The sequence below is a fragment of the Nelumbo nucifera genome, chromosome 1 (genome assembly GCF_055504915.1).
Source record: "Nelumbo nucifera cultivar China Antique chromosome 1, China Antique-T2T, whole genome shotgun sequence".
Lineage (NCBI taxonomy): Eukaryota > Viridiplantae > Streptophyta > Magnoliopsida > Proteales > Nelumbonaceae > Nelumbo > Nelumbo nucifera.
This window is the reverse complement of record NC_142649.1, coordinates 122,545,474-122,560,449: the sequence shown is the minus strand read 5'-3', so window position 1 is coordinate 122,560,449 and position 14,976 is coordinate 122,545,474. Positions and strand designations below refer to the sequence as shown.

Sequence of the window (14,976 nt, the reverse complement as noted above, 5' to 3'; positions counted from 1 at the left end):
AGATGAAAACAGCGAAGGGAGACTGCAACAAAACTCTGTACACACTGCGAAAGCATGGGAATCCTGCTGCACATTGGGAACATCTCCTCGTTAATTTAAAATAATGTATGATAGATATTCTCAATGTGCGGCTGGATGCTATGAGCAGAATTTTTGGTTGCAGGTGATCCAGGCTCACATGGTAATTTTGAAAATGTTGCAGTGTGACCAGTCCTTCCCTTTTGTGCTTCACTCTATGTTACATAGCAAGTTTCTCTTTTCATAGCTTTTTCATTAAAAGGATGGTCAAATGGATTTATGTTTATCTTGGTTGTGAGTGTTATAGAGAAAGAGTAAAGATTTTTTGAGGGTGGTTCTAATTTCTTCCTTCAATTCCTTTTTTTATTGATTGATAACAGATGAATGAGGATAAGTGTCAAATGGAAGCCTTTTGGTGAATTTGATATAAACAGCTTACATTTGCAATTTGACTACTGTATAAGGAACCGATTTTTTAAAAGCGGGGGAAGGTTCCCGACAAGAGAAATGCAAGCTTTTGGGGTTTAGACTATTTTCGGGGTGTAGTCCAGCCACAGTGGTCAATTCTCTGACTAATTTTGAGAGAAAAAACGAACTAAAAAAAAGTTACGAAGCTTCGAAATACCTTTAGTGTGAGGTGATGCATTAGCATTGTCAATGTCTTGACTTCAAGGTGAAGATAGGGGTGTTCATAATGTGAGTCAAAGCCGGCCCAACCCAACCTGATTTAATCGGTTTTTCAAAATTGATGGTCGTTTTTTGTAAGTAAATAAACCGGTATATCGGGTTGGTTTCAATTTTCACACAATCAAGTCGAACCCAACCGAACATGTAAAGTCTGTTTCCACCTTTTTCATCTTTGACTATTGCTCCATTTAGTCCTTAGTAATAGTCAAATGGGGAATTATTTTTGTCTTGGGTCTTGGGATTGCTATTTCTTTTGTTCTAATATATTTTCATCCCTATTTTTTACTTAGTTCTTTTGAGTTGGAAAGTTTACATAGAAAAGAAAACATTGGATATGGGAAAAGCTGATTTTTGTGTCATAGTTTGATTTAGTTTCAAAGTTTAATTGAAATAAGATCCACACTTGAAATCTCTTGGGTATATTCCCCAAACCGACCCTTTATGCTTGGGTTGATTTTATTTTAGTGTTGGTTGGTTTTGGTTTGCTGAATAAGCATCGGGTCAGTTGAACAAAATCCCTGAAACCGACCCAACCCCATGAACACCCCTAGGTGAAGGTGTGGTGCTTAAGCCTCATGAAACCTCATTCATTTAAGAAAAACCATCAACAAAAAGCATGGTTTTTAGAACTGACCCGGTGGCCGAACCAGTTAGGGGTCCGGTTACCAGGTCGAACGGTCCACCATTTGAACCGAATGCTCGGCCCATTCTAACAGAAAAATAAAAAAAAAGGTCAACTGTTTGAACGGTTTGAACGGTTAACCGCCTAGTTCAGTGGTTTGCCGACCAAAATCAACGGTTTTGGGGGAAATCCGGTTTTTGGGAAAAATGGAACTGGTCAGGTGACCGGTTCCTGGTTTTTTTGGTCCCACCGTCTGGTCCGGTCCAATTTTGAAAACCATGACAAAAAGAGACTATAGAAGAACGTGTATATAAACTAAATGGTCACGTAAATAAGGGGCATAAAGTACTAACAAAACTCACAAACGAAAACTAAATGCATTCTTACAAATTTGTCAAGATAATTAGAAAGCTCTATTGTAAAATAAAACCTCAAAAGTGTTGCATTACCAGAAAAAGACCACAACCAGTGTTGAAAACCTTAAAGATTATGATAATTACCAATGTTTTCAAAATGGACCGGACCAATTTTTGGCCAAAACCGTTGATTTGGTCAGTGAATTGCTGACCCGGGCGGTTGAACCATTGAATGTTCAACCTGGGAATGGCTTTTGCCTGTTTTTTGTGTTTTTACTTTTTTTTTTTATTTATTTTTTTTGTCTGAGCAGGCCATCTATTTGGACTGGACAGTTGGACTGTTCGACCCAGGAACCAGACCCAGAATGGTTCCCTGTCCGGTCCGGTTTTAAAAACCTTGATAATTACGAAAAAAATTGAACTCACAATAAAAAATCTATTATAGATGCTTATAAAAAAACCATTTATATTGGGGGGGGGGGGACCCTAAGGGGATCGAATGTTATACGTGAGCAAAAAAACTGGGGAATTAGCGGGGGAGTAGCCTAAACTTTTAAGGGATGCTTGACCCACTCTTTTCCATGTACATCTCATCCATTCTTTTATCACAAAATAATAAAATCTTTGATGAATTACCAATAAAAAACGATCTTTCAATTACTCTTGTGCTGCAAACTCTACTTCTATGTGTGAAATGCATATTTTGACCAATGGCATCTCAAAATTTGAGGTACTTTCCTTGTACTTTTTAGGCATGAGCCTCAAGGTTGAGCCTGAGGAAATTTTCCTTGAGGTTCCAGTTGGAAAACATATGATTTATTGGACAATGTTCCATTTTGATGAACCTGACTTGGACTGGCAAAGGAATGGAGTAGGGCTGCACAATCTGTACAATATTTGATGACCATACCGGGATTAATTTCTATTTTAAAAAGTGAACAAGAGAATAATTAACAAATAAGGTTCAGTCTTCTTCAGCTTCATGCCATGCATTCGGTAAGAAATTGGGAAATGGGTCTACTTGCTTCAAGATTTAAGTTCAAAGTTTCTATCTTTAATTCCACATTTGTCTGAAGAACTATTACATCAAGTAAGCAACCAAAGGTCTGTGCTTCTTCTAGGCTTCATGAGCCCTTTGATAATAACTATGTTTTGCCAGCAGGGTTCGTTGTAGTGGGTAAGTTGCCATCGTAAGTGCATTTTAGAACATCAGGTTTCCTGAGTAGACGGGGCCCAACTGGTACTTTGTTGGTCTTGGGGCGAACATCCTGCAGGGGCATGAGCAGTTAATATCAAAGAAAGAAATAACATTTCCTTACTAAATCTTAATGAAGATAAACTGTTGGCATAATACAATAACAAGAAAACATACATCTTTGAGAAGTTTTATTGCCTGTTTGTCATATGTGCTCCCCCCCCCCCCCCCCAAAAAAAAAAAAAAAGTCATGCTGTACGTGCAACATATTTGCTTACATTTCAGACTATCTTAGTGCTTGAACTTCTTGGACAGGTCTTGCAGTAGCTTGACTCTTCCTTTTGCACCAAGATACCGTATACACACGACAGACAGTGATTGTTGCCATATATCCAGGTCTATGAAATTCATTTTCACTTCTCAGTGCCAATTTGATGGTTTGGCTATGTATAGATGTCATGAAGATGCATCTGAGAGAGGATTTGGTAGTTCTACAGATCATCAACAATAAACTGATTTTGATGCAGGAAGGTACTGTAATTGGTAAAGCAGAATTAGGCAATATGGACTCTAACTGGTCTTATGTTGATAAAGTGACACCACTTCACCCCTTTTGTTCAACCATTTGACAACAACCAAATCAGCCAAAAGTACTTCCCCTATAAAGGGCCCAAGTCCAGTTTTAATGGTTCCAATTCATACCAAGCCATCATTGGGCTGTCAATGGAAAATATTCTGTTTTGAACACCCAGATTCAACTAGATTGCAGTATCTTTTAGTGAAAGCAATTTAATTGTTGAGATTAGACATATCCTGCGCCATAATAAGATGATACTTTTGGGGTTTGACAGGCTATTGCATTTCCTAGATCTAGCATATAACCTAATGGTCCTATCCCAGTAACCTACACCTAGAAGCATGAGATTTTAGGTGGCTACTCTCTTGTCTATAGGTAGGACTCATAACCCCCACTATTAAAAAAAAAAACTATTGATGAGGTTTGAAGACAGTTCTTTCCTGTTAAATACTCGCTACTAGGATCGGAGGGAGTAAAAGGATGGGGAATTAAGAGAGAAAATGAAGAAAAAAAGTGTTGGAATCTCGAAGGATAAGTGGCAGCTTATCCTGTACAACTCTTTGAAGGCTTCTAAAACCAGACCAACACTTCATAAATCAGTTTTGCTTGCTTAGATTCTTGGCAAAATTACAAGACAAGTTGAGGCTGGTCCCAAGGATGTGTGGGATCATCTTCCCTTTTATCATGGATTGGGTTTTTTGTATCGAAAGAACCTAACAAGATGCAAAGGCATGATATCAAGACGGAGTTAGAAGAGATTGTGGGGCATTAATGTCTTTCCTAAATCCTTCTTTTGTCGGACCTGTGGTATTTAGAGGGTTGATCTTCTTTTCAACTCTTTGTTGTACTACTGGATTTTTAAAATTATTAATGAAATTTACTCATTACCTACCAAAGAAAGTTCCTTGCTAAATGCTATAATACTTGATTACTGGAGAAAGAATTTATCCATGACAATGGTTACTTATAAAGAAAATGCCCATGGAGTATGGAAAATCACCTTTAAAGGTCAGGCAGAGATATATACACTGCATTTAAATCATTACTATGAATGGATATCTTATCGGTTAAACACAGAAACTTTCCATCCATAAATATTTAACAATTTTAAATGGTGGCAATAATTTGGCTACCTGGTCAAATATAGCTGTTGGAATTGCAAGAGTTGCAACAGCGTTTGGAGAATCAACTATTCCTGATATCCTTCCTTCACAAGGACAACACGATAGCAAAAGATAGACCTGATACTCATCAACATATTAGCAAGTCATTCTGTACTTGTGTGTTGGTGGCCACCAATAAGAGTTATTTATCAAAAAAAAAAAGTTCCCATAAGAGTTAACTCTTTTTTCCTGTAGTTTCTTTGTGTGTTATCATCCTATTTTATCTTTTATTTAATAATTTTGATCTTGAGGGGGAATTTAGACCTGCTCTTTGGAGTATCCAAATTTGTTGAGATAGTCAATGGCATTGAGCACTGCACGCTTGTATGCAACACTTGCGTCAAGGTAATGTTGCCTCCCACTCTCATCAACACTGATGCCTTCAAAAACCAGCCATTCTGAGAACCTTGGCTCGACTGGGCCTATTTCAAAGATTGGGTTCACATGAAGAGGAGTGGGACCCATTGGTGTTAGGTACTCTTTCATCCCTCCCCTTATGATTTCACACCTGATAATAAGAAAATTTACTTTGAATTGGCTTTGAAAGCAGAATAAAGAATATGTAGATGGAAATTTGTATTTATAGTAACCAGGAGCCCCATTTATTGATCATATTCATCAAAATGAAAGATAAAACATATCCTCATTGCGAAAAAACAATTTAAGATAACCTATTTATCTGTTGAATGATAGACATAAGTACCCCAAAAAGACATTCTTAGAAGTTTTATTGAGCACAAAAAATTCTTGAAATGACCCAATAACTTCAAATAATGAAACAGCAAGAATCACCTTAATGTCTTCATATTAATATTTGGCATATGATTATTGATTCATTCAGCTTGCAAATGAAGAAACATGAAGAACAAGAATTGTTAAAATCTAATTTGTGCAGAACAGATTCTTGAAAGAAATTAATGAAAGAATAAGTGTCACCCACTATCTTCATATCAATATTTCATATATGATTTGTACATCTCACAAGTGAAGAAGCATATTCTTTAAGTGAATTCTGAGTATTTTGGAAGGGAGAGAACTCTTAGAAGATCTCATACAAATATATTTAGGGGGGGAGGGGTTCTTTTTGGAGTCTTCTATTTGGTTTGTGTGGAAAATATGCTTGATAATTGACCTGGCACCTTTTGATGATATGGTATTTCTATTTCTAATGCAATTCTTTCTATGGTTTATGTAGTATGGATTTTGTTGGGCATAGCTGGAAATGTATTGGACATGCATCTTAGGTTTTATTTACATAATACTCTCTCTCTCAAACACACACACACACACATACACACACACACACACACACACACACACACACCCCATGTAGGGTTAAGAGTAACTTAAACTTCATGAAACCTGCTTTTTCTTCAAGGTCCAATAGACTGAACGAGGGTGATAAACTTCAATCTGCATCCTCTATGAAAAATAAGATATGCTTGTCAATGCGCCTTGGTGCTAATATTCCAACTCTATAGTCTATGATACCCAGATACAGTAAGGACACAGAATCAGATACAAAATTTACATTAAAAATTGAAGTGTTGAATACAATCCAGCACCCTTGTATAGATACCTCAGTATCATAGCTGATCATAAGAGTCATATCTCTTTGTTCTTTATGGTTATTGGTTGGGGTATGTTAGTCCTTTTCCTTTAGGCTATGTATATAAAAGGTGTATCCATCTATAAGGCATATAGATTCCTTGTTGTTACAAAATAATTAACATAATAAACATATTAGAAACTCACTGTCTACTGATCCATCTCCTTGATTCATTCCCTTGTCTTTAAGGTTGATTCTGTTACTTTTTTCTTGAAAATTTTCAAAATCAAAGCCTAATGCATGATTTGATCCATCAGTTGGAATGAGTACAAGGTTTATGGTGATTGAGTAGTAAATTGGAGAAGAGGCATGCCCATGGAAGCTGTGACTTTCTTTTCTGCTATACAGCCCATATGTCTTCATTTTCTAAATCATGGTGTCCCAACCAAAACCTTAAATGATGAGCATGGTGCTGATTTTTGATCTGCCACTTCTCTATGCTGTCTTTGAAGTCTATGCTTTATTTCTGCATTAAAGGCCCTATCCTTTGTTTTAGTGCCTGATCCGGTTTACCTCCATTTCATCCCCTGCCATTTAAGAAAATTGTGCAATTTTTTTATGGTTGTCACACTCCGTGTCTCTTTGAGATGTGAGGTTATGGTGTACAAATTTGCTTGGTTCAGGTTAAGATATGTTACCTAGATATGGTTTTTTTTTTGGTAAAAGCCTAGATATGGTTAAGACTTAAGATATGAGTCAGAATGTCAGATAAGGTGTGTGTGTGTGTGTTTTAAGAGTGAATCTTTGCTAGCACCCCATTTCATAGTATCTAGGTAGATACCTGTTAAAAGTTGAAAACTTATCTGAGTTTCATTTATGCTTTCCATATGTGGTAACAATCCTTTGAAACAATTTACCAATAAAACTTTTTGAAACATTTCAAGAGTTTTCAAAGGGCACAACTTCCAAGCACTTAGTTTAGAATATGGCACAAAGATGTTAAAGTACTTGAGCTCTAGAAATCCACTCATCTCTATTGCTCCACAGAAGGAGACTTCTCCATCGCCCTGGGAGAAGTGCATGTCACCCGTACTGAAATTTGCTCCATCTACAAATACTGGAAGATATATCTTTGAACCCTTACTGAGATTCTTGATGTCACAATTTCCTCCATTTTCTCTTCCTGGGATTGTCCGTGCAGCCTCTCTTGCAATCTTTTCCCATTCTGGAGTTCCTTCTTGGATCTACAAATAGCTATGACTAGTCAGAATACTTTTTTCTTGTTTTGTTTCTCTTTTATTTTTCAACCAATATGCATGCATTTTGTGGATCTGTAAGCCCATCTGTGGAGTGCCTAATTTGCAAGTGGAAGTGGAGGAATAAGTTATTGAAGAAGATAACCAGATAGGAAGTGACAAATTCCTTTTCTCTTAATAGCATATAAATTATCAGTTGGATCAGTGCATTATACCTTTCCAAGAAGACAACCTTTGGATGTTGGTAGGTTTGCCAGTGGTCGTGAGTGCAGGACCTCACACAACTTCAGAGATTGGGGACCATTTTCTTCTAGTTGTTTCTCTCTTTCATTCCATATGCTTAGGAGTTCCATTGATGGAGCAGTTCCAATTATTCCAGGGTGAGTTAAACCTGGAAATCGTACACCTGCCAAGTATGCATGTTGGGTGAAATATGAAACATGGTAATAATCCTATATGCTGGAGATTCTGTCTATTTTATTGGGTTATAGAAATAGTTTGAAAACTTCTTACGTTTGTTCTCTCTGTGGCAAACTGGAAAGAAGCTAGTAAAAGAAGGAAATGGAAATAAGTAGAGTTACCTGGTATCTGAGGAGAGTAAGCATATATTCCCTCAAAATACCAAATTGCTTTGGTTGCACAAGGGAAATGATCTGTCAGAAAACCACCTCCATTTTCTCTGTCAAATGTTGCTGTATAACCCCATTCATCTCCAGTAAGAGGGCCCAAATTACAGATTTCAACCGCAAGAAGATCACCTGGCTTGGCTGGAATGCCATCTTTATCTGAAACTTTTATGGGACCGCTGAGATAATGCACCTAGGAAACATTGAAATGGATTGTAATCACTAGTATGTCGACTGTAGAAAAGATGTTTTTCCTGATCTGAAGCTTTTTTGAAGAAAACCATATATGGGAATGGCTCACTAAAGATGTTTTTCCTGAACTGACATCAAAACTAAAATTTTTGTTTATTTCTTGTTGGGTACATGCTTGTATAATTTGTACCTGTTACCAGCTGTGACCTTTTTCTTAGCTGACCATATCTCTCTAATCATTGTTATGGCGGTTTGTGCTGACTAAGTGGTTATCTTAATGCCTTTGCATTTGATCATACTCGAGGACGAAGTTCATGCAAAACTTCAAATTTGTGGTTTTCCTACGATAGCAATGCTCTGTTTAAAGAAGATAAAGAAAAGAGGGTCTATCCCACTCTTGTTGGTTATTTAACTTGCCAAGATTCTCCAGAATAATAAGGAATCTCAGGAGTTGGTGATCGTGATCTCCTGATGCCAAGTAATTTTTATAGCTGTATGATGCCATAACGTTAGAGGGTGGGCCTTGGCGTAAAGATTGGGTTGCTCCATTGATTGTACTTAGGGGACTAGGGTTTAAATCTTGGAAACAGCTTCTCTGTATATGTATATATCTGTCCCTCCTCGGACCCCACAGCAAGATGAACGTCATGCAACTTGGCGGGTTTTAACTGTGGTTTATAGCATCTAATTTCAAACTCAGGAGAAGTAGGATTCTAAGAAGAACAGTACTTACAGTTGAGAGATCAATGGTTTTCACATCTATTGCGGATGCATTATCTGTGATGGCACCTCCAGTCCAGTCTAGCGTCTCAATTCTGAAGATATCACCTACTCTAACATCAGCAACTGCGGGTATCAGTGGGTGCCAACGGTTATGGAGTGGTAGCTTCTGCTCCCATGGCTTCTTCCTGAGGTCTATGGGGACTAGTATTCTTGGAGTGGGAGGAGGCATTGCTGAACCAGTACTGGAGGGAAGATCATAAAGTGGTCAATTTATTTTTGGGAGAGCATATGGTAAATGTCTACGTAGATACAGTCTAATCAAGCGTACCCCCATCAATTACCTTACTGAAAGATGATGGAAGAATAGCTTCCATACAAGTAGTTTGACAAATGGATGCAAAAAAAGTAGCCCACAAATGTGGAGGTACATTTTTGTCAACGTGGTCCCCCCTAGTACTAGTAGCAGCATCTTTCGCCTTCCACAGTTGCACTAAAATGAAAAAAAATTTCTTTCTGCATTGTGTCATAGCTGAATGCTATTGAACTAAATTGGGTTAATTTCATGGGGGAAAGCAGCAATCGGGTATTCATGAATTTGGAAGAACGGAGAACAAAATATCTGGAGAAAAAGGATAATAGGCTATATTTAATTATTTATCATCAAATGGAAAAACCCATGGGTACTTGGGTTCGGGTCTGAGAGCAACCAGTTTGTTGTAATTTGTAAATTGCTGGAGGTGGAGGTTATCCGTGATCCGGTTCACTCCCAATTCCCAGAGCGATGGGACTAGCATTGTTTCAAAAAAAAAAAAAAATCCCAACATGGGATTTGGGAAAAAAAATTAAGATGTCTTTCCTGATCCTAAATCCCCCCACTAGAAAGATATGAAAATCATTGCAAAGTTGGAAAGGAAAATAGTAACGGGGCTTCTCTTAAGATTATTCGATTATTATGATATAATAATTTTTGGATTTGAACTTCTCATAAATTTTTATTGGTTTGTATACGAGAGGGGGTTGAATACTTGAGTATAATAAATAAAACCAGAAAAATCATTAAAAATTTATGAAGTGGGACAAAATGAAAGATTTATATTTAAAAAGGGATTATGTCATTGTGAAGTTCTCTATTAACTGTGAAATGCTCATCGAGCTATAAAGATTTTGCAACATGTTAAGCTACATTTGAAAGTAGCAGTACTGAAAAATATATTTTGTATCTAGAATTGTCCTAATTTGGTTCAGTTTGGAAGGAGTATAAATACAAAATATATTTTGTATCTAGAATTGCCCTAATTTGGTTCATCCATGAGATAATCCAAAGTGGCAGATGATTTTCGCTTGCATTGGCGCAATTCATCATGAAATGCCTGGATGAGGATGACAAACATGGCTATATCTATCGATCTATGTTTGTATGGATTCAATTAAGAAGTAATTAATGTTGAAGCATGCAAATAATATATATAGAAAACGAAAAGAAAGCTGCTTACAATTGAAAGATCAGCATGTTTAATGTCATGGGCAGAAAATGAATGAGTGATGCCACCTCCACTGAAATCTACCATTTCAACTCGAAACAGCTCTCCAGCCTTCACATCGGCAACTGCTGGTATATCGGGGTGCCATCGATTATGAAGGGGCAGTTTCTGTTCCCAGGGCTTCTTCTTCAGGTCTATGGGCACTACAAGTCTTGGGCCGTGTTGAGCCATTTTATTTACCAAAAGCATGCACAGCTCTGGGAAGCGCGGCAACTGGCAAGCAGAGAAATTAAAACTGGATATATGTAATGGAATTAAATGAAGAGATTCCTCTTAAGGCTTTAGGGGACTCCACAGTCCAGTCACTTTCAGATTAATGAAGTTTGTTGACAGCCCAAGGCCCCCAAGCCATATATTATTGACACCCAAAAGAAGGGACCTTTCGTTCCTTCTCTTTCATTCCTCCTGTACGTTTTTATCCCTTGTCTTTGCTCTGATAAAAAGAGATTCTCTCTTTTTTTTTAAAAAAGAAAAAAAAATTAATTACACGCATGCATTTCCAAATTCCAAATCATGATCTCTAAGTTGAACTAGCTAATTATTTTTAGGCTGATAAGCTTTATATAAATGAAAATGATTCATCATGGAATTAATTAATAGAAACCCATATTATATATATAGGGGGAGAAAAAAACAAGAATGCTTTAATATAATTAATCTCGATGGATCTGTTGTGTTTTTTTTCTTCATTTTTGGAACATAGTTTGTAAGTGAAGACCCACCAATGGGAATCTTGAAGACTTTGCAGGCTTCTGCATGGTGACCACGATTTGAGTGTTTGTTTTATGTGGGAGGGTGAATATTCAGTTTGGTCCAAAGTTGCCTGCTTTTGAAAATTCAACATTATTCTTGTTAGCCTTATTTCAGGAGGATGGATGGTTAGGCCCAGGGAAAGCAGGGATTCCTGTCTGCCACGCCTAAGTGATGCAATTGTCCGCAAAGAGCTCAAGCTCAAGGTTAGGGGACCAGTTTTGGTGATGATTTTGATGCTTACAATTACTGCCTATCATCTTTATTATTAGCCTTAGAGACTAAAAGCTTATTGAGAGACCCGTTTGATCAAGTGATGATCTAGTGTTTGATTCCCATCGCTCTCATTATAATTAATTAAACTTCAGTATATGCTCGTCCGCACTTCAAGCCCAATAGGCTAATCGAATAGTTTAAACTTTTAGGTTGAATTAATCAGTATAAGGAAAAAATTATGTAGTATGATTTATTGTTGTAGTCGTAGTAGAAGCATGAATCATTGTTCAGAATCTTAATATAACTGATAATTTTAATTTCTGATGAAACTCATTTGGTTGACAGTTAGACCTGGCAAAAAGTTGACCCAACCCAATCCAAAAAAACAGAGTTAGGGTCTCATATTTAACTAATTGAATGTGAGAATGACCCGACTCGACCCAACCTGGAAAAAACTGGGTTGGGTCATGGGTCAACCTCTTGACCTGATTGTTAAGTTTAATTGGGATTATTTATTCATTGTTAGAAGTTTCCGCTCTTTAATTTTTTCTATTTAATCTTTACTCTTTAAATTGTTAAATGTTCAAGTTTTTTGTTTTATATTTGGAATTTTAAGGTTACTTCTTTTAATTTTGACAATTTTTATGTAGTCTTTCTTTATTTTTTTAAATTTCAGTTATTTTTTGGGATGAACCAAATTGACCCACGGGTCTAGTATTTGACAATCCAACCCAAAATGCAACCCGACCCGAAATCAACCCGAAGGATCTTGACCCAATCCGAACCTGAACCCGACCCGGACCCACCCAACCCAATTGCCAGGTCTATATTGACAATCCACAATTAATTACACTTAAATGTTAATTTATTTAGAAATTAATATGTTTGAAGAACTCCACAAATAGTGGTTGTCAGCAGAATTAATTCACTTTGTGAATTGTGACAAAGTCAATTTCAATTAGTTGCAAGGAATTTTTTTAAATAATAGCGTAGTTATTTAGCATCTTATAAAAAAAATTATTTATTTATTTATATCTTTATTAAACAATGACAGCGATCTAATTAATATATTAATATATCTTTATTAACAATATTTTCTTTATCATCAACATGGTTGTTGTCATCATCATCATCACATTTTTTGGATGTAAAATTGATCATGATTATTATGAATTCGGATCTGCTCTTCATGCACCTCACACCAACCTCACAGGCACCTCCCATAATATATTCAGAATATCTCTCGTACTTTTGTATTATTATTCTCCTTATATAAGATGGGATGTGACTGCAAAGGAGATCAAATCTGCTCCACACAGGGCGCCTTACATCCATTTCACATGCACATCCTACTATGCATTGAGAACATCTTCCATATTTATAAATTATTATTCATAGTAGATGTTCTCACTGCTATGAGGAGCAGATTCCGTTTCTCTGTAAAGTCGGTGTGGGATGCACTCTGTGAAGAGCATATCCCAATTGGATTATTATATTTAAATTATGGTTTATGATTAATTAAGGCTTTAGGAAGATGGTGGTGATATGCGAGGGCTCTTCTCACCGGTGGATTTAGATTCCAATCAACAATACTCGTTGGTACAACCCTAAGCCAATACCCACTTAATCATGGAGTTGGAGTTGACGTGTAATAGCATGACAGACTGGGCCCATCCCTTTGGCTGTTGGAGAATGCTCTCCACATGACACGTAACCCCACCATTAACCTCAGGCTCAGAGCAGCCTTCCGTGTCTGCTCTTTTAGCTGAAGGCTCAAGGGCTCAAAGCCCATGGCAGACTTGGCCATTGAGCCCATTCAGCTACATAGGCATAAGGGCATGTTCCGTTTTCAGGCAGACAGTATAGACTATAGACTATAACTACGTTGTTTCAGAAAATGCATGTGTGGGCCCATGAACAGGAAGTGAAGTTCGTTGGCAGTTTGACATTTTTTTTTTCTCAAAAATTCAATTAATCCATGAGCAGCAAACACACAAAAAAAAAAAACCCAAACGGATTGTAACAAATCTTGAGCACCATGAGAAATTCTTGTAAGCACTGCACAAGAAGAAACGCTAATAAAGGAGGGCCAACTTCCAACGGAGTCAAAACTTCACAAGAAATTCTCAAAAACTGACAAGCAAACTGACAAGAAGAGTTACCGATGAAACTGAAAACTGACCAAGAGGAGGTTACAAAGCCACGAGCTATGAAATGTAATTTCCAATCACGCCGAAAACTGCAAAAGACAGCATCATCCGTAACTGCCACCAAATACACCGAAAAACCGCCGACTACAAGATGTATTCCAAAGAACGCCGGAGAACTATGTAGAGTTACTTACTCTTAAGTCATTCGTTAATTCTTTTTTTTTTCTTTTGTCTTTTACTATTTAAGCTGGCCTTTTGTTATTGGCCGATGCTCTGTATATAAACTCTGTTACTGTAACCCTTTGGACTGCGAGAAAGAATAGTTTTCTCTCCACTTTCTTCTTCCTTCCTTCTTGCCTTTTTTTCTTACTTTCTTCTTCTTGTTGTTTTGCTTTGGTACATGGTATCAGAGTGACGAGATCTGGTGCCTACCCTTTCTTTTTGAGTGTTTTCCTATCAACACTATGGAAGAAGAAGTGGATACCTCTGTTACTCGTAATGGTCGAAATACGACCGGCCTTGGAGCTGTTGCAGAGATTACAAGAGAGTCAGCCTACAACTCGAACGAAGACCCTTTCTTCTTGCACAGTTCGGATCATCCTGGAATGATGCTAGTTACAACACCATTAACTGGAACAACTACCTCACTTGGAGCAGATCTATGAAGATAGCTCTAGGTGTGAAACTGAAGCTGGGTTTCGTTGATGGGAGGATTGCTCAGCCAGATGAAGGAACAACAGAGTTTGAGCTATAGACAAGGGTGAACTACATGGTAACTTCCTGGATCCTTAACACCAATCAACCCTACAGAAGGGATGGAACTAATAGGGGAAATAATAAGAAGATAGACATGGGAAGGAAGGATAAGGACAACAAGTATTGTGATCATTGCAATGTGAAGGGACATGTGAAGGAGACTTGCTTCAAGCTCCATGGATACCCAGAATGGTATAAGGAGTTCAAGGAGCAGCAAAAAAAAAAAAAAAAAAAAAAAAAAAAAAACAGGAAACAGAACAATGGCCAACATGGTGGAAACTCCCTTTGATTTTGGAACTAAAGAGAAGGTTGATGGGAAAACTGATAAGAAAATGGATTTGGCAAATATGGTGCAACAAGAAATCCTGAAGCTGATGAAAGGGAAGATGACTATGGAAGGCAACCATGTCAACTTTGCTAACCTAGACAACTATGCAAGTAATTCCTTCAATACTGAATGTGCTTTAAGTTTTGCATTGAGTACTATTGACTTATTGAAGCCGGGTACTTGGATAATTGACGCAAGGGCTTCAAACCACATGTGTGGAAATAAATCCCTTTTTGATAAGCCTAGACCCACTAAACATCCACTACCTATT

General features: G+C 37.3%; 1 protein-coding gene across 4 annotated transcripts; it reads right to left on the bottom strand.

Moving 5' to 3' along the window:
- Positions 1-2,579: 2,579 nt before the first annotated feature.
- LOC104611633 (uncharacterized) lies at positions 2,580-10,845 on the bottom strand. 4 transcript variants are annotated; one of them, XM_010278773.3, is made up of 8 exons: positions 10,514-10,832; positions 8,975-9,030; positions 8,005-8,242; positions 7,639-7,829; positions 7,176-7,411; positions 4,883-5,126; positions 4,589-4,696; positions 2,580-2,951 (listed from the first exon to the last, which is right to left on the bottom strand). In XM_010278773.3, the coding sequence occupies exons 1-8, from the start codon at positions 10,692-10,694 to the stop codon at positions 2,829-2,831; spliced, it is 1,377 nt and encodes a 458-aa protein (XP_010277075.1). In that variant the 5' UTR covers positions 10,695-10,832; the 3' UTR covers positions 2,580-2,828. The 4 variants fall into 4 exon arrangements, with proteins under 4 accessions (XP_010277075.1, XP_010277072.1, XP_010277073.1 ...); XM_010278770.2 differs by having other exon boundaries at positions 8,975-9,206; positions 10,458-10,831; XM_010278771.3 differs by lacking the exon at positions 8,975-9,030 and having other exon boundaries at positions 10,458-10,845.
- Between the last annotated feature and the right edge of the window lie 4,131 nt (positions 10,846-14,976).